General features: G+C 40.0%; 1 protein-coding gene across 1 annotated transcript; it reads left to right on the top strand.

Moving 5' to 3' along the window:
• Window positions 1-321: 321 nt before the first annotated feature.
• CTR9 (CTR9 homolog, Paf1/RNA polymerase II complex component) lies at window positions 322-21142 on the top strand. The gene is made up of 25 exons (XM_027884514.1): window positions 322-433; window positions 2295-2393; window positions 3145-3384; window positions 4337-4454; window positions 4678-4767; window positions 5990-6138; window positions 8405-8512; window positions 8997-9104; window positions 9226-9462; window positions 10226-10315; window positions 10419-10547; window positions 10645-10828; window positions 11335-11423; window positions 11686-11871; window positions 12051-12138; window positions 12370-12518; window positions 14569-14685; window positions 14857-15002; window positions 16395-16466; window positions 17615-17750; window positions 18254-18400; window positions 18850-19007; window positions 19293-19389; window positions 19710-19822; window positions 20059-21142. The coding sequence occupies exons 1-25, from the start codon at window positions 389-391 to the stop codon at window positions 20471-20473; spliced, it is 3510 nt and encodes a 1169-aa protein (XP_027740315.1). The 5' UTR covers window positions 322-388; the 3' UTR covers window positions 20474-21142.
• Window positions 21143-22105: the final 963 nt, after the last annotated feature.

The following is a 22105-nucleotide window of genomic DNA, read 5'->3' as shown; positions in this document are numbered from 1 at the left end:
AGGGAATCGTGAGGGAGTCGTGAGGGAATCGTGAGGGAGCCGTGAGGGAGTCGCGGTCCCAAGACCAGAGAGAGCAGCCAGGCAAATCTATCCGATTGACCAGCGGGTACAAATAAAAACGCGCGGCGTTGCTTTTCAGTGTTTATGTTTATAAATATATGTATATTTCTATGGATAGGTATATGATGCGCGAACAGCCGGGGACAAGAGCCCGGTTTCCCCTCACGGCGCCGGGGGGTGTGCCCATCGCGGCCGCCCCGCCCCGCTGCGAGCACGTCCGGGTCGGGCGGTGCCGTGAGGGGAAGTTGGCGCTGCGGCAGCCCCGGCCCGGCGTGAGGCGGCCCCGGCGTGAGGAGGGTCCGGCGGGCCCTGCAGAGCAGTCGCCGACATGTCGCGGGGCTCCATCGAGATCCCGCTCCGGGACACCGACGAGGCAAGTGGAGCGCCGGGCGGCGGCGGGAGGGGGTGCGGGAGGACGGGTGGTCCGTGCCGGGGCGCCGTGCCCCGCAGTTGTGCCGCGGGGGCCGGGGGGCGGTGTCGCCGCTCTCCCTGAGGTGCCGGGGCCGCAGCTGAGTGTGTGTCCGGGGAAATTCTCTCCATGGGTTGTTCTGTCGGATTTTTCGGACCGCACTGTTTGTAAACAGCTTGGCGCTCCTCAAACAGACAAGGCAGCGGGTCCTCCGGGCAAAGTTACTTCAGCGTGGGTTTAGAAACTTAGGGAAGTTTCCTTTATTTAAGGTAGACTGTCATAAGCCAAGGTTAAAAAGATTAAAGAGAAGTGTTTGGAAATTTCGAGGGTGTTACGAAGTTTGAAGTCAAGTCATTCCATAGCAGGTACTAAAGGAATAGTGTAGCTTAGTAAGTTATTGAAACGTACTGCTTACAGACTGAAGAATATTCTCTGTGAACATATGTATCCACATTCTTTTATATATATTTTTGTGTCTGTATATGTGTCTGTGTATATACACCATACCTATATATATGTATTTATACATATATATTTATATATACACATACATGTATATACATATGCTATACATATATATAGAAACAAATTTTCGCGTGACTGCCATTGAATTTTTAAGTCTCACAAAGGTACTTTATGGATTTTTACATGCTGGAGGGCTTTTTGTTCTGTGACAGAAATTTCTTTGTGAGGTGTTGGCATGAGTAGTTGATCGTGGTGCTGCTCTTCAGGTTATGCCTGGGACTACTTAGATCCTGAAGTTTGAATTAATCACTAAACATTGCTTTAAAATACTATTTCTCTTCCCCCACCCTTTTTTAACTTTCATTTTGTATTCGCTGAGTTGGTAGTATACCTGTTTCACATTAATAATTGTATTGGTTCGTGGATGAGTGTTGCCCAAATTTAAAAACATCATTTGCTATTCAAACAGGAGGTACTGTGCAAGACAAAACTAAAATTAACGATAGTGGCAGAAATATTTTTCCTGGTACTCTAAAGTCTTGCATAAACAAAGCTATAAGCCCATATAAATTGGATTGCTTTAACTCAGCCTAGAGAGGAGGAGTCCCTGCTTTGGTAATCAAGGTACAAGCTGGGGTACAGCAACTGCGCCTCTTCCTTGCTGTGAAATTCACTTGTAACATAGATGACTGATACTAAAGGTAACGTGACTGAGTAGCAGGTGAACTAACAGGGAGTTAAATTGTGTTCCCAAATATCTCACATGTTCCTTTTTCCTCGTGTTTAGTATCAGAAGAGTGGATCAGCATGGGAAGGCAGTCTTGCAAAATAATCTTTGTGTGATGAAAAGTTGATGTTGTTTACTGATGATGACTGCACTTGTGAATTTTCAGAAATTTAGTTGTTTCAGTAGTCTCTTAATTTCCTTGGGCATTAAGAGGACTTTACAAAATGTCAGGACTCTGAGATAAGCCTTGGGTATTGACCCTCGGACATCTCATGATTTTGACTCTGTCCCAGATCTTTGTCTTACCTACTGGAAAAGTTTTAGAAATTCAGCAGTGTGCAGTCAAGTTGGTTATTAGCTGAACTGTAAAAATTCCAAGCCTGAGGTCCATAGTGAAAGAAGTTGAGTTATCGTCTCTGCTTATTCTCCCTGATTGGTATTCCAAACACTGGGTTTTCTTCTCTGAGAGGCTGTTGCCTTTGTCTTGTCTCTTCCTTCTTTGTCCATAGCCTTGTCTAAACACAAGCAGTTATTTATGTGTTGTGCTCTGAAATGTCCAGCTTCCTTTGAGCTCAGCGATAGATAATATTATTAATGTTTTGTGAAAAGATAATCTGCGCTGTTTGGTTCTAGGTTATCGAGCTTGACTTCGATCAGTTGCCTGAGGGTGATGAAGTGATAAGTATCCTGAAACAGGAGCACACCCAGCTGCACATATGGATTGCCTTAGCGGTAAATATATATACAAATTGTATATTTAAATATTATATTCACGTAACAATAATAATTTCCACTTCCTTACTTTTATGGCCAGTAATAACTGAATTCTGAACAGGAACTTAATGGGGTCATTCAGTCCCTGGGTCAAAGCCTGATATTTCTGATTTGACATATGCATATTAATATCTTAATTTCATTCTCTTTTTCATGAAACAGTGCTGCTTAAGGCTTGCTTTCTAATTTTTTTTTATCTCAGTCCATGGTTTTCCTGATTTGTGCCTCTGCTTATGCACTTCGTAAAAAAGGAGGGGGCAGCATCTATACTGTGGAAAGTATGGTGAAATGTGCAAAAAGACAAAAGTTCAGAGGAAAACCATTTGAATCTTTACTTATAAATAGCTCAAACCCTTGTGTTTTAAGGTGGTGAGTCACTGGGACAGGTTGCCCAGAGAAGCTGTGGATGACCCATCCGTGGAAGTGTTCAAGGTTGGATGGAGCTCTGAGCAACCTGGTCTAGTGATAGATGTCCCTGCCCGCAGCAGAGGGGTTGGAAGTCGATGATCTTTATGATGCCTTCCAACCCAACCCATTCTATGATGCTATAACAGAAAAATATTTGGTGTTCTCAGAATGCCTTTGTCTAATGTTCCCTACATTTATCCCTACATACTGGAAAAAGAACCTTGTGACACCTAAAACATCCACTTGCTGTGTTATGTGCTTGCTGGGGTAGCACTGTGTGTTGAAACTGTGTGTTTCCTAGCTGGAATACTACAAGCAAGGGAAGACAGAAGACTTCGTGAAGCTGTTGGAAGCTGCACGCATAGATGGCAACTTGGACTACAGAGACCACGAGAAGGATCAGATGACATGTCTGGACACCCTGGCAGCCTACTATGTGCAACAGGCTCGGAAGGAGAAGAACAAAGACAACAAGAAGGAGCTCATTACACAGGCTACCTTGCTGTACACTATGGCTGACAAAATCATCATGTACGATCAGGTAAAACCAAAATCTGCTTTAGAAAATCCATATTTTTAAATTATTTAGTTATTGTAAAGAGAGCAAGTATTGATTCACTAAAGGGAAGATGGAATCACAGAATAATAGATGGGTTGGAAAGGACCTCTGAGGTCATCGAGTCCAACCTTTGACCCACTACCACTGCGGTTACTAGACCATGGCACTGAGTGCCACATCCAGTCTCTTAAATACCTCCAGGGACGGAGAATCCACCCCTTCCCTGGACAGCCCATTCCAATGCCTGATTCCCCTCTCTGTAAAGAATTTCTTCCTAATATCTAACCTAAACCTCCCTTGGCAGAGCTTGAGACCATGCCCTCGTGTCTTACTGATAGTTGCCTGGGAAAAGAGACCAACCCCCACCTGGCTACAACCTCCTTTCAGATAGTTGTAGAGAGTGATGAGGTCACCCCTGAGCCTCCTCTTCTCCAGACTAAACAACCCCAGCTCCCTCAGCCTCTCCTCATAGGACTTGTGCTCAAGTCCCTTCACCAGCCTTGTTGCTCTTCTCTGGACCTGCTTCAGCACTTCAGTATCCTTCCTGAACTGAGGGGCCCAGAACTGGACACAGTTCTGAGGAGCTGCTCAGGCTTTAAAGTCTTGGTGTAGTACATGTAAGCAAAACTTTTAAGAATCTAAAATGTGCGTGGTGCCACCAGGAGTGATTATCTCGAGCTTGACACACATGATAGAACTACTTCGGTCAACTTTTGGGGGTTCGGGAAGAAGAATTTATTGTTACTCTTTTGCTTGATAATATGTGAACTTTAGGAAGGATGATAAAGACCCTTTTTGTTTTATTTTTCTGCTACTGTAAGAGAAATCAATTAATCATAGAAAGCATTATAGTGTAGCCAGTTAATCTTTCCTGTAGTCCAGACATCTTATTTTACAAAGATAAATGTATTGCAAATTTTTTTTTCTTGCTTAGAATCACTTGTTGGGAAGAGCCTGCTTTTGTCTGCTTGAAGGTGATAAGATGGACCAAGCTGATGCACAGTTCCACTTTGTGCTCAACCAGTCTCCAAATAATATTCCTGCCCTTCTCGGTATGAGTTTATGTGTATTTGTAAGAACCTGGTCTTTGGAGTTGAGTTTTGAAACAGATTATGTACCTAAGAAAGGTCATATGTGAGTAATACAAGAAAGAGTTGTCTGAATTTTCTGTTAGTTTTAAACTGTAACTTTTGAAAATTGGCACAGTTTACTGAATAGTATTTGTGCTTCTGATTTATAACTGCTTTGTTTTTGTTTGTGATTTATCCATAACAGGTAAAGCATGCATTTCTTTCAACAAGAAAGATTACAGAGGAGCCCTTGCCTACTACAAGAAGGCACTGCGTACCAATCCAGGTTGCCCAGGTAAGGCAGAAAGTGTTTGCTACTGGTAATATGTGCACTCCTTGCAAACTAAGTAGATTCAAAGGGCATTTTTGTGGTTTTCTGTCAGACGAACCCCATCCCTCATTATAGAGGAGTTCAGGTGTTCATTGACTTGAAGTATTTCTTAGTTGTTAGAGAAAGAAATTGTGTTTAGGAAAATACTGTTCTTTTTTTCTAAGTGTTACCTTTTAAAGACCTATTAGAAAATGAGAAGTTGTATGGGGAGGAAACTGTTCAAGTCTTCTGGAAAATTTATCTGTGAGCTCTTGGAATAAGGATTCAGAAATGATGTATCAATAATGAAACAAGACATGGAAAGTAGAATTCTACCTTTAGTACACTGTGTGAGTTTTCCTGGAGTTGCATTGTTTTCCTTATGCAAAAATCTGTGAATGTGATAGGTGACAACTGTAAAAGTGACACATATGATTTAGATACATTAGTTCAAGCTATTTACGTTAGAGTCATAAATACTCAAAAGTCTCTTGAGAGATATGCTATATTTTGCCATAACCTTTCTGAACAAAGAGTTTGTTACAAAGTTGATGTGTGTTCTGTGGTCTGCTTTAGCATAAGAATCATTGCTGCAAAAGTGCATTTAGAAATGCAAGCCTTACTTTTCAAGAAACATCTTTCCTTCGCTCTCCTTTTTCATACAGACACGAATTTGAAATTGCTGTTTATAAATGTTTGTATTCTTAGATCACAAGCAGTCTGAAAGGGCAGTACAATGTAAACTTTATCTATTAGTCTATCTGTACGTGGTCATGGAAGATAGAGGATGATAAACAGCATTTTTGTTAGCAGTGAGCCAGTTGATCATTTGAGGAGAAATGCCAGGTAACTCATTTATTTGTCTGTATTTTCTGAAGGCCTGATAGTCTTGGGTGAACTTAACCTGGCTGAGAAATTTCCAACCCTGTCATCTGGTGAATTTTTAATGCTTTTCTCCATTATTTTTGAATACATTTCCATAAAGTAGGTTTTTATGCTAGACCAACGTTCTGGGGTGTATGAATCTTACTAATGCGTTCAAGTTTTGTGGCCAAGCCTGGGAGGCACCTTTAAAAACTGCAAATCGACAGATGGCTTTATAGGTTTTAAAAAGTTCTGCTTTCACTTTGTTTGATGTCCAGATTGTAAAAATAAAGCCATAAAGTTGAAACTTTAGGATTCTGAGTGGTGTCCTCTTGTTCCCTAGCCGAGGTCCGCTTAGGGATGGGCCACTGCTTCGTGAAGCTGAACAAGCTGGAGAAAGCTCGCTTGGCCTTCAGCAGGGCCCTGGAGCTCAACTCCAAGTGCGTGGGGGCCTTGGTGGGACTGGCTGTTCTGGAACTCAATAACAAGGAGGTGGGTCTGACTTAGCAAGAATCCCTGTTCAGTCCACTTCCTTCTCAGCTGAAAAAGCAAAATTTTTATCCCATGAAATGTAGTAAAGATTTTAAAATGAGTAGCAACTTTTTTAATTAAATGATTTCAGGTCTGTGTCACTGTTGAATGATATTATAGATATGTACTTGTGACATGAGCAGCACATTCTGAAGAACTTCCTTCTATTGTTAAAAATCTTCAACTCTGTTATTAATAGAGATGTTAATTATGAAAAAGCGGTACTAGATTAACTGCTTTAATTAAAATAATCAAAATCCATGGTGAGATATGTGAAGGAAGGTCAAGGTAAAATATATATATTCCCTGGGCTTTAAGGAACATAAGCTTTCAAACAAGTTTTAAAGTTATAATTAGTCAACCTTGGCATGAATGCCACATGGTAAACCAAAGAGTAGGCAAGAAAAAATTTTAATTGGACTGATGGAATTATGATTAAGTGGTGATCCTACCTCTCTAGATATTGTATCCCTAGAAAAATACATATACTCATATAGCTTAATCAGTATCATAACTTCCTGAGCTTGTATTAGCCATCTCAGATATTATCAGTGGAGGATGAGACCTTTAAGTGTTAAAAAAAATAAAAATTGTTACAAAATTGTATGTTTTTAAAATCTGTAGAAAGCTTAGTTCCCTAGAAAGATTTTTTGTTAGCACAGAATGTCTGGAAATTTCTTCGTTTACTACATCATGGGTGAAAAGTATAACTGTTGAGACTTCCATAAAGAATCCAAAAAATGTAGGCATGAGAATTTCCTTTCCTAAAACTGCAGAGAGAACCAAAAATATTCTAAAGTCAGATTTTAATAAATAATTCCATGGGTGAGAAATAATGAAACCTGGTATCTTCTATTTCTTTTTCCTAAAGACCTTTTGACTGAAGTCAAGGGCTGAGCCCACTCACCTTAAACTTCCAAAAGCTGTGATTAAAAACGGAGCCGCTCAAATACGTTCTGTGTTCTTTCTAAGCAACGTATCATTTAGGCTTTGCTTCTAACTGTTTTCACCACTCCTACTGCAAAATTGGTGTAACATTGAAGAGCTGACACAGGGGAGGGAGAACATTTTGTCTGGGGAAAAGATTCTCTCTGAGTAGCAAACTAATTTGGCATATTTTCTGTGCGTGGATATTTCTGATGTTTCTCCCTCCCAGATGATGTTATGATGTGAAATCAGGGTTGAGATCACACTGTGTTCTCACTGAGGTCTGTCTGATCTCTGGTTTTTTTAAATGAAGGTGCTGAGGAGCCTTGAGACCTCTACCCATCTATTAAATTTTGTTGAATTTGGGCATGAGACTCAAATTATCAGAGAACTCCACCATATGCACAGTGTTATTATAAAACCCCTTTGCCTCTGAAAATTAAACCAGGAATGATTCAATATCTCTCAATCCAGGTATATTGTTATGCTAGGTTTGGAAAGGCAGTGCCTTTTCAAATTGACATTATTTTTTTTAGCTGCCTTCATCTTATATCTCAACCTCATAAAACTTATCTGTTCAATAAGATGCCTTTCTGCTAATAATAATTACCAAGTAAAGCACAGATGTTAGATGATTGCTAGGTACCATTCTTGGTGTTTCACTTCAGAAATAAAAACAATTTCAACTAATGTGCTCGTGATTCAGGTTTCATGAGTATTCTAAATTAAGAGCAATTATTTTATCCGTTACAGATTTGAAATTGTAGGTAGGTCAAATTTTTATGCTTGGAAAACTTTCTTTAACATATAAAGTTTCTTTAGGAAAGACTAAATGATGATATTGCTGTGTAAACACTACAAACTTTTACCATTTTTTAAAAGTAGAACTAATTTGAACATGAAAATATTTTCACTGTCAAGCGAGTTGGATAAAACGTTGAAACCTAAAGCAGACAGGCACTGGGGACCCTGAACAGTAGAAGGAACAGAGGGAAGGCTGTCAGGGTGTGAGTGTGAAATGTCAAAGAGCATCAAGATTAAGTCTCTTATTTTGTTTGTTTGGTTTTTTTTTTTCCCCTAGAAAGTCTTGCTCTGCTTTTTTTCCATCCCTGTATGGTGGCTTCATTTCCCCTTTTCCACCTGTATGCTGCAGGGAGAAAAGCTAATAGCTGAACTTGCTTCTGTGAGCTCAGTGTGGTTGTGTCAGTACTCCTGCAGGAGCCTAGACTGAAGAGTAGCTTTGAGGTTGTTTATAAGATACAGCTACTGAGGTGCTGATACCTCTCAATGTTTCATTTAGGCTGATTCCATCAAGAATGGTGTTCAACTCCTCTCCAGGGCTTACACAATTGACCCCAGTAATCCAATGGTGCTGAATCACTTGGCTAATCACTTCTTTTTCAAGAAGGTAAGAGATCTGTGAAATTTTACAGTTACATATTCATTAACCTCTGAACAGCAAGAATTCCAGTGTTAGATTCGGTCTCATTGTAGTGGTGCCTAATATGGAACTGTAATCTAGATGGACAAGTATAAAGTTTTTGATCTGAATTTTGTATAAACCTTTCTCAAGAAAACCAGTAAAAGGTACACTTATTTCTAAAGTCAAGGTCACCTTTGTGTCCTGAATGGCTTTTGTTGTTTGGGATTTTTGTTTTCTGGTTGGTTAGTTTGGTTTGGACAGTTTATTTGTTTTTCCCCCCCTTCCCACTCTTTCATGCTTTAAAATATGAAATAGAGAAAAGTAACAGCTAAAACAAACTCTGTTGTTATTTAGTCAGTGCTGTGACTAAAGCTTTGTTGTATTTTCCAGCTATCCATGCTTAAATAATAAACTTGACCATAAATAAAGTGAAGGCTTTCAAATTTCAACTACCTTCCTTTTTTTCCAGGACTATGGTAAAGTACAGCACTTGGCTCTTCATGCCTTCCATAATACAGAAGTGGAAGCAATGCAGGCAGAGAGCTGTTATCAGCTGGCAAGATCTTTTCATGTTCAGGTAGGGCAGTTTTTAAAAGCACCCTTTGAGCTTATACTTAAAAAATCTGTGTTATGAAAGTTCATACAAAGATTACTTCTAAAAACACTTAACTGTTCTTCATTTAATTCTTTTTAATTAGGAAGATTATGATCAAGCTTTCCAGTATTATTACCAGGCCACTCAGTTTGCCTCCTCTTCTTTTGTACTTCCGTTTTTTGGATTGGGTCAAATGTACATTTATCGAGGGGACAAAGAGAATGCATCCCAGTGCTTTGAAAAAGTTTTGAAAGCCTATCCTAACAATTATGAGACTATGAAAATCCTTGGATCTCTTTATGCGGCTTCAGAAGACCAGGAGAAACGGGATATTGCGAAGGTGAGTTTCCCTTCTGCCACTGTCATACTTTTACATGTAAGAGTTGAACTTGGGGGTCAGACCTGAAATCAGACTGCTCTTTAAGGTGCATAAAACTTGGAGTTAGTTGGCTGTAGGTGTGGAATATTTCATATGGGCTGTCCCGAGAAGATCCTCCTGTCTGTGAAGAGCCAAAACTTCTGGACAGAGCTGAGACTCCACTGGGCTCCAGCTAAAGCACGTCCAGGAATTTAGAGGATCCCCAGCTTCATGTTTGATATTATGGTATTGGTACAAATGGGACTTAGTACTATGAAAAGGGCAGAATTCTTCCCATATATGTTCAGATTCTCTGAAGGTGGTAAGTTAGCTTGTGATTTCCTGAAGACAACAAATTAGCTGGTGGTTGTCTTGGCTTATGTGGAAGCACAGTTGTGCTTTTTTTAAATAAAGGTGTTTAAAATATAATGTTGGGTAAATAAAAATGCAAAAAATAGTAGACATCACTTCTGTAGCTTATGTTGGTGTGATTAGTTTCTTTTTCTCTAAGAGATTAAGCAGGTGTTCTGTTCCACAGAAAAACAAAATGATGAAGGAAGGAAACTAATGCAGGGGTTTTTTTTACCAAACTGTGTAACTGGTTTGGCTGTTTTTCTCCTGCCGTATGGTATATCTTTCTAGTGTTAAGGTTAATGCCTTTACTCTTTCTTTTTGTTTTGTTTCCATTTATTTAAACTGGTTGTGTGTTTACAAAGTGGCATAATTATTTTCTGCTGTTTTTCAGGGACATTTAAAGAAAGTCACAGAACAGTATCCTGATGATGTAGAGGCATGGATTGAACTAGCCCAGATTCTAGAACAGACTGATATACAGGTATTACTGATACACAGTTGGGGAATTACAGGAGTGCTTTTCATAAGAGCACGTAGAGCTCATTCTCTCATTTCTCTTATTCCCTTTCCCTCCCTTTGTCCAGGGTGCCCTGTCAGCCTATGGAACAGCCACTCGCATTCTGCAAGAGAAAGTGCAGGCTGATGTCCCACCAGAGATCCTGAATAACGTGGGTGCTCTGCACTTCAGGCTGGGCAACCTCGGAGAAGCGAAGGTGGGCAGTTCCTCAAAGCCTGAACTGAGTTTCTTGATCAGCCAGAACACTTCCTTTAAGAGAAGTGTTTCACTCCTCTTCTCTTTCTCTACTTTAGAAATACTTTCTGGCGTCCCTGGATCGTGCGAAGGCAGAAGCAGAGCATGACGAGCATTACTACAATGCCATCTCCGTGACAACCTCCTATAACCTGGCCAGGCTCTATGAGGCCATGTGTGAATTCCACGAGGCGGAAAAGCTGTACAAAAACATTTTAAGAGAACATCCTAATTACGTTGATTGTAAGGAGCATTTGGTGTTTTAGTTCCACAGTCGTCCTTATAATACCCAAAATCTTCCTGTTCAGTGTCTTCTGGTCTCCTTATATCTATCTTCCCTTTCCATTCTTTTGGGACCTGCTTACCTATCCGCTGTTTTCCCCACTGGTTTGTTTTTTCATTGTTTCTAGGTTTGCGTCATTCCTATAGTCCAATCTCCAGCTTTAAACCTTCTAAATATTAGTAAATCATACTGTACTCCAAAAATTCAGCAAAATTAGCTGCTCTAGACTGGCATGCTTTTGCCCATTTGCTCCCCCACCAGACCTGTAGCTTTTTTATCACCATTATGGATGGACATTCCTCTTCACATGGTGTGTCTTGTTTTGAACAGACTATGAAAGGTGTCTTAGTGTTTGCTGTCCTCGGCCCATCAAGAAAAAGATTGCTTTTGAAATTTTGAAATATTTCCTTTGTTCAAGATGACTTTGACCTGTTCCCTCATTTTTATTTTCTGTTTTTATTTTTAGGCTACTTGCGCTTGGGAGCTATGGCCAGGGATAAAGGAAATTTCTATGAGGCTTCTGATTGGTTTAAAGAAGCACTTCAAATAAATCAGGTTTGTAACTCTATAAGTGTTTAAAGTTAAAACACTTGAAATACCAAGTTAAATTTTAATTTTCCTTTTGTTGTGTTTTTGTTTGTTCACATAAACTAGGGGAGGAAGAGAGAACTACCATAATCTCTTCTCTGTGTGTTTTGTTTGCTGTTTTTTTCTTTAAGATGGAATTCTGTTTAAGAAAAATAGCACTTTAGACTTGGAAAAGTAATCTTGCAAAGGAAAACAGTGCTCTTGCAACTTACAGTGAGTTTTTATTTAGGACCATCCGGACGCTTGGTCTCTGATTGGCAACCTCCATTTGGCTAAACAAGAGTGGGGTCCAGGACAGAAGAAATTTGAAAGAATATTGAAACAGCCCTCCACACAAAATGATACTTATTCCATGCTGGCTCTTGGCAATGTCTGGTTGCAGACTCTTCATCAACCCACAAGAGACAGAGAAAAGGTAATGGCATCTGTCTGCCCTCTGTGTGTGTTTGTTGATTTAATTTTTGGACACTGTTAACTATTCAGAGCCTTTCCTTGATGCCTGTTTGACACCTTATAGGCCATGAAACTTCTGAGTAGATCTTTTAATTCCCCATTAGAAAAGTGAGTGACCAATTGGGGTATTTCTTTCTGCAGGAGAAACGTCATCAAGACCGTGCATTAGCGATCTACAAGCAAGTGCTCAGAAATGATCCAAAGAATTTATATGCTGCTAATGGCATAGGTGAATATTAGACTCTAGTTTTCCTTCAGAGGTGATCAGATTTTTACGTTTTATACTTTAATATATAATTGTTTTTTGGGGACCTGAACACACTGTAGTGGAGCACAGGAAGTGGCAGCTATGTCAGTTTTTGATAGGGAGCTTTATTCAGGCAGTATTTAGTTCTCTTTGGTAAGAACACACAGCACAGGAATCTGGAAGCTTACACTGGACATATTCCTTTCCTCTTAGGAGCTGTCTTGGCACACAAAGGATATTTCCGTGAAGCTCGTGATGTGTTTGCCCAAGTGAGAGAGGCGACAGCAGATATCAGTGATGTGTGGCTGAATCTGGCACATATCTACGTGGAGCAGAAACAGTACATCAGTGCTGTGCAGATGGTAACACCTCCTGACTGAACTGTGGAATATGTCAGATGGCTTCTGGGTTTTTCTCTGACATGGCAGCTGTGAAAGTTTCTGATCAATATCTTAACAAGTTCTAGGTCTGTTTCTAACCTGCTCTTGGCTGTCGAGTCTAGATTTAAAAACAAACTGCCAAATGTGGGTTAAGGGTAACAAAGCACCTACCAACTTTTGCACTGTTTATTTTTTTTGTAGCAGAGTTTAAACATAATTGGGAATTTTGGTTTTGGAAGTAATTATTAGTCAGAGAGGTTTCAGTCAGTGTAGTTACTGTACGTGGTTTACATTCTGATGTTACTGAAGTAAAGAAATACAGTTTGCTGCTGGGATTTTTTTAAAAGCAACAGTTCCTGGTTTTGTTCTTGCAAATGACTGCATGAGGAACATTTTGGGCCCTCTGAAAAGCTGACTGTGCCATAATTTCTCTCACCACAGTTAGCATCAGTAGGTAATTCATGCTGGAGGAAATCTGTTGAAGTCAGCTGGTTTGACCTGCTCAAGCAAGCCAACTTTTAAGTATCAACCAACCCTAACTAAAGTGACTCAGTTGATCAAAAGCATGCAAGTAAGCTTGAAAAATCCCCATATGTTGGACAGCACAGAAACTCAAAACAAACTTACATCATTAAGATTGAGTCCACACTGAGGCTTGAAAATACTTGACTCAGAGCCATTTTGAAGCTTTTTGTGATGCTTAATAAGAAAGCGTTACTGGGCCTTTCTTACCTGATCAAGACCTCAGTGGTCACTGTCCTCCACTGAACAAGCTTGTTAACAAGCTTGAACATATTAACATGCAGACATGACCATCTTCATTCTGTTGTGTTTGAGTTGGGACTGTTGTTTTCTTAACACTCTGTTTTTGTTGCCAATAACCTTAATGGAAATCTAATTTTAGCAATTGTTTAAGCAGTGAATCACAGTGGCAAACTGGGTATGACTTTCACCTTTTGATTTGTGAGGAAAAAATATTTCACTCATTTGCTAATATATTTGAGAAACAATGTTACTGGAAATGTGTGTATTTACTGAGGTGTTTTATTGTTGCCTGGGTTCTGCTATGCAGTCAGAGTCTAAAATATGTGGTTCTGAACTCAAAGGGCAATGAGTTGAATTTGCTAGCCAAGGTTACTGCAGGCATGACAATTACCCACCCTAAAGCACGCAAATCCAAGGCAGACTTAAGCTAAGTAATCAAAATCTTTGATGCTAAAGGTGAGTGACAACTGGGTGGTCACAACACAGTGGCATCCAAGAGTAGTGACTTCAACCACTCCAGATCAGGGCAGTTTCCCTATCTGAGCTGGAAATAGAACTTACTTTGTATTCCTTGCCTTCTTGGAGGTTTAGAAGGGGTGAATGATTGCTTGAGAAAAGAATATGTCAAACAGAAGGTGCTTGTTAGTGAAAAGTATGAGTTTGGTAACTGTTTGAACCTTTTAATTCTAGACCCACAAAACCTGTAATAGCAAGTCATCTTTTACATTTTACAGCAACTAATATCCCTTGGCACGCCAAGTGCCTCGCTAGGTGGGCAGAACAAATCTGGTGTTGAGTTATCTGAAAGGTGTGGGTTTCTTTTTAAGCTAATTGCATCAGATAAATGGAATTCCTACATTAGATATATTTCAACTTGTAAAATATCTTGTGTGAATAGAGAAAACAGGTCTTTGATTCCTCCCTCTGTACTGTGGAGAATATTTGAGTGGTCTTAAAAGGAGTCATGTTGGTTAGACTTAATTACAATAGATGGTACTTGCAAAGTATTCTTCTGCATTTTAAGACCTACAGAGCCTCCTGTGCTGCTGCCAGTTTCTAGAAAATATGGGTACTTGCTATGGAATATGAGAAAAAGTTTTCTGATCATTGAAAAGGAGTAATCCATGTAGCATAACACACTTCTCTAAAAAACAAAAGGCATATTAGCAGCAATGCTTTTTAGGAAGAGAAACATTTTCTGGAGTTAACTAACCAAAGTAACAAACCACTGTCACCTCTTACTTTGATTTTTTTTTTCCCATTTTAGTATGAAAACTGCCTCAGAAAGTTCTATAAGCACCAAAATACCGAAGTCTTGTTATATTTGGCCCGGGCGCTCTTCAAATGTGGCAAATTACAGGAATGCAAACAAACCTTGTTAAAGGTACGACTCTAGAACATCATGTATCACAGAATAAATTACTGTAAGTTGATGTGTTTGTGTCTCTTTAAAGTCGGTGCTCTGGGATTTAATTGATGGTGCTTTATTCTCTGGGTGTCATTTCAGTCCACCTCTGTTTCACACCGTACCTTATCTTACCATGCTTTCTCACAGGCCAGGCACGTAGCCCCAAGTGATACTGTCCTGATGTTTAACGTGGCTTTAGTGCTGCAGAGACTGGCTACCTCTGTCCTGAAAGATGAGAAGAGCAATCTGAAGGAAGTGCTGAACGCTGTGAAAGAACTGGAGCTTGCCCACAGGTAAAGGTCATTTAGTTCTAGTCATTATAATCTATTTTGTTAATCTGGCTAGAAGGGCAGTCATCTATGAAGAACTGTGTGTAATTCCAGCATTTCTGGTAGGAAAACAAAAGGTTGGGCCTGACAAAACTGTGTATTCAGACTTGTTTCGGAGCCCATTTTGTTTGAGCAAGTGCCAGTATGTGTTTCTCAAAGGGTTTTGTTACTGCTACAGCCAAGATGCCCTTCTTCCTGGAAATGCCCAGTTGAAAAAATGTTGAAAATTATTCTATGACTTTAATACCTTTTTATGACTTCTTTCAAAGCAAACTATAAGGCTTAAAAGCAAACCGGTTTCTATTGTATAAGCCTAGTTAATGCCTGGCAGTCCCTGAAAACTAAGTTCAGCCTCCTATTGGCAAGTAAAGCCCAACTACTGTCATGGCTCAAGAACAGAAGCAGGTTTTAAAGTGCATTTGAGATATTTTAGTTCTCTCAAAAAAAAAAAACCAAAACCAACCAACCAAATTTTAGGTGGATACCAATGTGAATGTGATCCAGTTGCCCCCATCCTTGAACAGAGCATTCAAACCATTCATTTTGCTCCTTGGTGTTTCTGGTGTAGCTGGGGGATGCTTTGTGCATTCCTGGCTCTGCTGTTATGTGGAGCGTACAAATTCTAACACACATTTAGCAAGAGGCTTGGTATTTATTGTCTTGAAGAAGTTGCATGGGTTTATTAACTCAAACTTTTTGGAAAATACTCTGTAGTCTAAAACTTGAGCAAGGAATTATTTCATTCATACGCACCAGAATTTGAGTTCAGTCCAGCACAAAAGCACTTGATTTGAAATGTCTCTGTGGGTATATTGGAAGAAACTGGCAACCTTGAAGGTTAGAAGGTCATTTTCCTGTAAATGAGTTGGAGAAGCTTTTCAAAGCACTGATCCTCACAGCTTACCAATCTACTCAGAAGTTTGCTGTGTTTGCAAGGGCCTGTCCACTGGCTCAAGTCCACTGTTCTGAAAGGATGTTTAAAAAATAATTTTTCCTTCCTTTTCTTATGCTGAATTCAAGCATGTAAGCTGGGACAGATAAGGAATAAATCTCTTGGGGTCAGCAGTGTACTTACTGGTTGGAGCCAGTGAATGAATTCTTAGAACTCCCTTCAGAATTTTTTCTCTCTAGAGCTGTTTTAAAATGTTTTAAATTTGGACTACTTCTAATCTGTGTTTCATCTTTTGTATTAAAAGAGGCAGTCACAGAGGAAATTGGTGAGATTTCCTCATCTGTTGAGTTCTACAGGTTTGTAAGTCAGGAGTAAATGCTTTTGTTTTAAAGCATAAGTGTAATAAATATGTAAGTAATGCCATGTTTCCTAAGTTTTGTTTGTTGTTTTTTTTTTTTCTCCAGGTACTTCAGTTACTTGAGTAAAGTAGGTGATAAGATGAGATTTGACTTGGCCCTTGCTGCTACAGAAGCCAGGTAAAAAACCAAGACCACAAACAATCCTCCTTTCAGATACCAAGTGAAATATTTTGGCCTTTTTTTTTTTTTTATTAAAACTGCATTTCAAAATTTCAAGTGACAGTTTCTTAAAACAGCAGAAATACAAATGCAGGGTCACTCCCTATTACTATTTTCTTCTTTTCTTGTCCTTGCTTTCTACCATTTTTATGTGGTTTAAAACTGTTGACATGTGGTGTCTGCCATTAGCTGAAGTCTCCAAGCTTTAGTGTTTTGATGGCAGATTTTCCATCAGTGAGTGCAGTGACACTTATTTAAACACTTCTACCTCTTACTGTTTTGACTCTGAACACAGTAATCCAACAACAGCTTTCCTTTCATGGGGATTTTTTGAGTGTGAATACTTGTGGGTCATGGGAAAGCTTTTGTTTTGCAGAGTAGTCTGCTCAGGGGTGATGAGCTTGTACACAAGCCTACCTAAATTGGTCTCCTTGTGAGCTTTTGTCTTAGGTTTTCACTCAGTATGGCCTGTGTTTCGTTTATTGCACATTCTTGTAAGGTTTCCATGGCCCTGTACAAATGACATGTCGGCCATCGTGCCCTGTACATCTGAAATGGGTATCATTAAAGCATTTTGTGCAGAGAAGAAAATTTCAATATTTCAAGAAATATCATTTTAACATCAGCTAAGAGGGTATTGAAAGCACTTGGCTTTAACGTTTCATGCAGCTTGAAGACTTTGTGCAGCCTTAACTCTTACACAATTGGGCTTTTTAAGCCAGAAGTGTGACCTACCTTCCTGATTAGGTTTGTTAGGATGTTGTGATTAAATATAAATTTTTAGTAACCATACCTCTGAAGCTCTCCAAATTAGGTGGGATGATTCCTTTTATGTCCCTGTGTGGGTCTTCTGTATATGAATTGGCTAAATTCCAAGTGTGAAGCCATATGTTCCGAAATGATACACTGCAAGATAAATCAGCCTCCTAGAGAGCGCTTCAGTTTACTCAAAAACCGGTGCTACTCTGTGCTATTTCAAGTAGTTTTTTTTTTTCTTTACTGGGGATATGAAGGTAGCGTTGTGGTGCATGCCCTTTATGATTTACCATTTCTTTTTCTAAATGTGTTTGCCACCTTCCTTCACCTGAGAACTCTCCCTGTTGCAGGCAGTGCTCGGACTTACTGAGCCAGGCGCAGTACCACGTGGCTCGGGCGCGCAAGCAGGATGAGGAGGAGAGGGAGCTGCGTGCAAAACAGGAGCAAGAGAAGGAGCTGCTTCGCCAAAAACTGCTTAAAGAGCAGGTTTTGTTCCGCTAAATTCTCTGTGTTACATTTTTTTAAATATACTTAATATTTAGGAAGCGTATACATTAGCGACATGCATGCTCCTGTTGCTCTGGGGTGGTACTTAATAGCGCTGGTTTTCTTAGTCATAGCAAGTGCTAGCAGAAAATATTATAGCTCAGAGGTGATACTCACTCTGTCTTCCCCATAGCCTTGGAAATAGATTTTTTAGTTCTATAATGAAATTAAATATGTGTGCCAGAAGTTTTGCCATCAGATGTCTGTACTGACAGAGGCTGGATGAGGAAGCACTTGGTGCAACAGTTCTTTTGGACTTTGGCCTTCTCTACTGTAGCCTTTTAGAAACTCATTTTTTTTGGCCACGTGGATCTTCTGCTGTGACATAGGCTGTCAAAAAGCAATTTTCCAGTTTCTTGACAGCAAATAATTTTCCCCCTGTGATTATAATCACCGCAATGCTGCAGGTAAAGCAGTAATGGTTGGTTTTCTCGATGTTTCAGGAAGAGAAGCGCCTAAGAGAAAAAGAAGAACAGAAGAAACTTCTGGAACAAAGAGCTCAGTATGTGGAGAAAACCAAGAATATTCTGATGTTCACTGGTGAAGTAGAAGGATCAAAGGAGAAAAAACGTGGTGGCGGTGGAGGCAGGGTAGAACAGATTTTTTTTTCCTCTCTCTCTTTTTTTTTTCCTTGTTTTTTAAGTTAAATCTCCTTCACATTCCCCTTTTGACATATGGTCTCTTGCAGGAGCACAGGTTTTTAATTTCAGGTTCCTAGACTCCACTGAGTGAAATTCCACAAGTTTAATACAAAAATGTAAAAATTGGAAGCTCCTACTTGAAAGTTCTGAGCATGGCAGCATCACTGAAGTCTGTTCAGTATGGTTGTTAAAATGACAGAGTATTTCATTATGTACAAATTTGGGATCAGTTTCTAAATGATATCAAACTTGTGCCAGCTTTTCCATAATCTCTAGAAGGTCTGTGTTTTCATATCTTTCAAAACATGTTCAGATGAAGTGTCTCTTATGAATTGTTTTCTGGTAGCTCTGTAACCAGAAGGCAAATAATAAGGTTGTATTGTGTGTGTTTATTCCAGCGTTCCAAAAAAGGAGCAGGGGAATTTGATGAGTTTGTCAACGATGACAGTGATGAAGATCTACCCATATCTAGGAAGAAAAAGAAGAGGAAGGGTAGTGGCAGCGAACAAGATGGGGAAGAAGAGGAGGGTGAGAGAAAGAAGAAGAAAAGGAGGAGGTAGCTGATACTTTAATATTAGACTTCCCTGAGAAATAGTAGGGCTTTTAAGCATATTCTCATGCAGTCTTTCCAAGCAGTTTAAAAATGAACTGTTGGCAAGAGGTCACATGATTAATTTTAATTTACACATGCAGACTGTAAAACTTCAACAGCCACTCTGCAAAAGATGTACAAGTAACCCTTGATAAACAGGACATTTCTTGAGACTGATGTTTCTGTATGTGGTCTAGGTTTTTTTGCAGTGTTACGCTCTATGTCATATGAAATGTGTTTCTCTTTAAGGCCCCAGAAGGCAGATGAGGGGAGCGATGATGAAGAACACGAAAATGGCCCACGACCTAAAAAACGCCGTCCACCCAAAGCAGAGAAGAAGAAAGCTGTAAGTTAAACCCTAAATAGCTGCATCGCTTTCTAAATGGGCATTTGGAGTTCAGCATTACCCTAGTCAAGAGAGATTTATTAATGTTGAAAATTCCAACAAAACTTCTTGAAGCCGACTGCATTTGAGCTTATTTTTATCCTCCCCTATTCCTGTTGCTGCTTCAAGGATGAAAAGGGTATTTCCAAAGCCATCTAGAATTAAAGTGATAGTAAATGGAAAACCTTTTGAAAAGCACGTGTGGTTTTGTGAGTGTGTTTGTGTTTGGGCCCTGTGCTTTAACCAGCCACATAAACAAGCTTTGTTTTGCCCCTGTACAGCCCAAACCAGAACGTCTGCCTCCTTCAATGAAAGGAAAGATCAAATCAAAAGCCATCATTTCATCAAGTGATGATTCTTCTGATGAGGATAAACTCAAGATTGCTGATGATGGGTAAGAACCATAATTAACTTTGTATGAACTGAGTTTCACTGCAGGCCTTTAGGAGGAAACGCAGCGTTAATGAGATAACACAAAGGTAATGAGATCCCTTTCATTGTACTCACGTCCCATCACAGATTAATTCCACTCATTCTTCTCACTCTTCTAGCATATGCATAGGATAGGATCCTATCATAGGATAGCACCTTATAGCACCTCTTAATACCTTTTTTCCTCTGTCCCTGCAGACATGCTCGAAATAGCAACAGTGATTCAGAGGAGGGGGAGCAGCAGCAGCACAGCAAGCGCATTGTTTCTGACAGTGATTCCGACAACAGGAACAAGTCTGGCAGCGAGGCAGGCAGTCCCAGGAGGGCCAGTGTCCGTGCCTCCGAGGAAGAGTCTGACAGTGACAGGTCTCCCAGGAAGAGGAGGCGGTCGGAGTCGGAGCAGTCTGACAACGAGTCGGTGCAGTCAGGGAGGAGTCGCGGCTCGGGGGGCTCCGACAACGAATCCCGCCCGGCTTCTCGCAGCGCTGAGTCCGACAGGGAGTCTGAGAGAGCCTCTGACAACGAGGGTTCTGCCAGAGGATCCGGTAACGAGTCTGAACCAGAGGGATCCAATGAGGAGGGGTCTGAAGGTGGTTCAGATGACAGTGATTAGATCTGAATTACAGACCATCTTTTAAAAATGTTCGTGTAAATATATTTCAGTTATAGGGAAAATGCAATTTTTATATTTGAAAACTGTGATTTAAAAAGCCCTTAATGTTTTAGTAAGGTGTTGTGAGACCTTCGTGTGATTCTCTCTATTAGTTACTAATGGATGTTTCTCTAAGTTGGCTTCTGGTGTATTCCTAATTTGAAACTGCTGTAGATGCACAGAGTCCCTGTCCTGTAGTCAGCACGCCAAAGACGGAATGCATTTAAAAACTATGGAACATAAAATGTCTGTAGGTGGCTCAGTGTGGCTAAAACCATGTTCTCTGCCTATACATGCATAGATGGATCTTAAAATCCTACAGATGGGACAAAGAACTGTGGGTATTTATCTTTTTCCTCCTTCTGAGTAAAGGTCAGTAGGGAGGTTTTTCATACTTTCTATGAAGAATAAATGTGCCATGGTGTGACTCTTTATGTTTCCAGGAGGTTTTGTTCTTTTGCTTCTGTTTTTGTGTTAAATCAGCAGAAAAGATGCAGATCTTAAATTTTATGAACTAGCAATGCAGATGTAGATGGAATATTTAAACTGGCAGGTAAAAACATTTGAGAGAACTCTGTATTGCTTGAGAAGGGTAAAGCTGCCAGTGTCACAATAAAGTGTTACTGCTTATTTGCTTGGAGTGATTTATTTTGCCCCTCAGAAGGTATAAGCAGAAGATGTGAAAATGTTAAATTTGACAAAGGAGTCTGTTTTGAGGAAGTGGTCTTAACTGTATTTTAGCTGAAGTATGTGGCTTTTGGAATTAAGTCCTTTCATATGACGTGTTCAGGAATAACAGTGAAAAATTGCTGTGTTGTAGACTAAAGTAAATCTGATTTCTCTCTGCAGTTCTGTATTTTGTACTGGTCCAAAGAAATCTTTCTTTTTTGCACTGGTCATCAGGTTCCTATGTTAACCATTTGCTAAGAGAAGATTATGTAGACCTGGATAGTGCATCACTGCCAGTTTTAAGAGACTGTGTAGCCTAAAGTTTGCTTTGTTTTCAGGAGTTCTGGATTGTCACTGCTGATAGTTCACTTGCAGCACTGCCTGAAAGGGAAGTTTCCCATGCTGCTATTTGTGGTGTGCTGTGAGCATGAGCTGTTCTCGCTGTGTATGGGCTTTTCATGTGTTTATGGGCTGTTGGTAACCACAGCAGACACACAGAACACTTGGGATGTCTCTTTGTGGCTCAGCTTGGCATCAAGTTTCTATCTGTGGCCTTACCTAAAACTTACATGTTTGGTAACATTCAGAGTAGAAGAACAACTGTCATGTCTGTTGGATTAGAGCAAAACTGAATCTTAACTCGTCTGCTTGTCATATACTCACTTAGGGGGAAGATTTGTGACAGCCCAAGGCTGGAAGCTGAATAGCTTTGAAGATATGCACTTGAGGAAAATGTTGGGCCCTTGTAGGAAATGATTCTCTTGTCAAGGGAATCACGACGCAGAGCCACAAGGAAGCAGTGGATGGATGAGTGAGGTGTTACACTCCAGGTGTTAAACTTGATGTGATGCTGCTTCATTTACAGAGCTCTGAGGAAGTGTGAGGAAATTAGTGCAACTAAGACAAACACATGCAAGGTGAAAC

Source organism: Empidonax traillii, unplaced genomic scaffold, assembly GCF_003031625.1.
Source record: "Empidonax traillii isolate 1590-97213 ecotype Southwest subspecies unplaced genomic scaffold, ASM303162v1 scaffold148:size1803964, whole genome shotgun sequence".
NCBI lineage: Eukaryota > Metazoa > Chordata > Aves > Passeriformes > Tyrannidae > Empidonax > Empidonax traillii.
The sequence above is the reverse complement of the archived record's forward strand: the minus strand, read 5'-3'. Positions and strand labels throughout refer to the sequence as shown.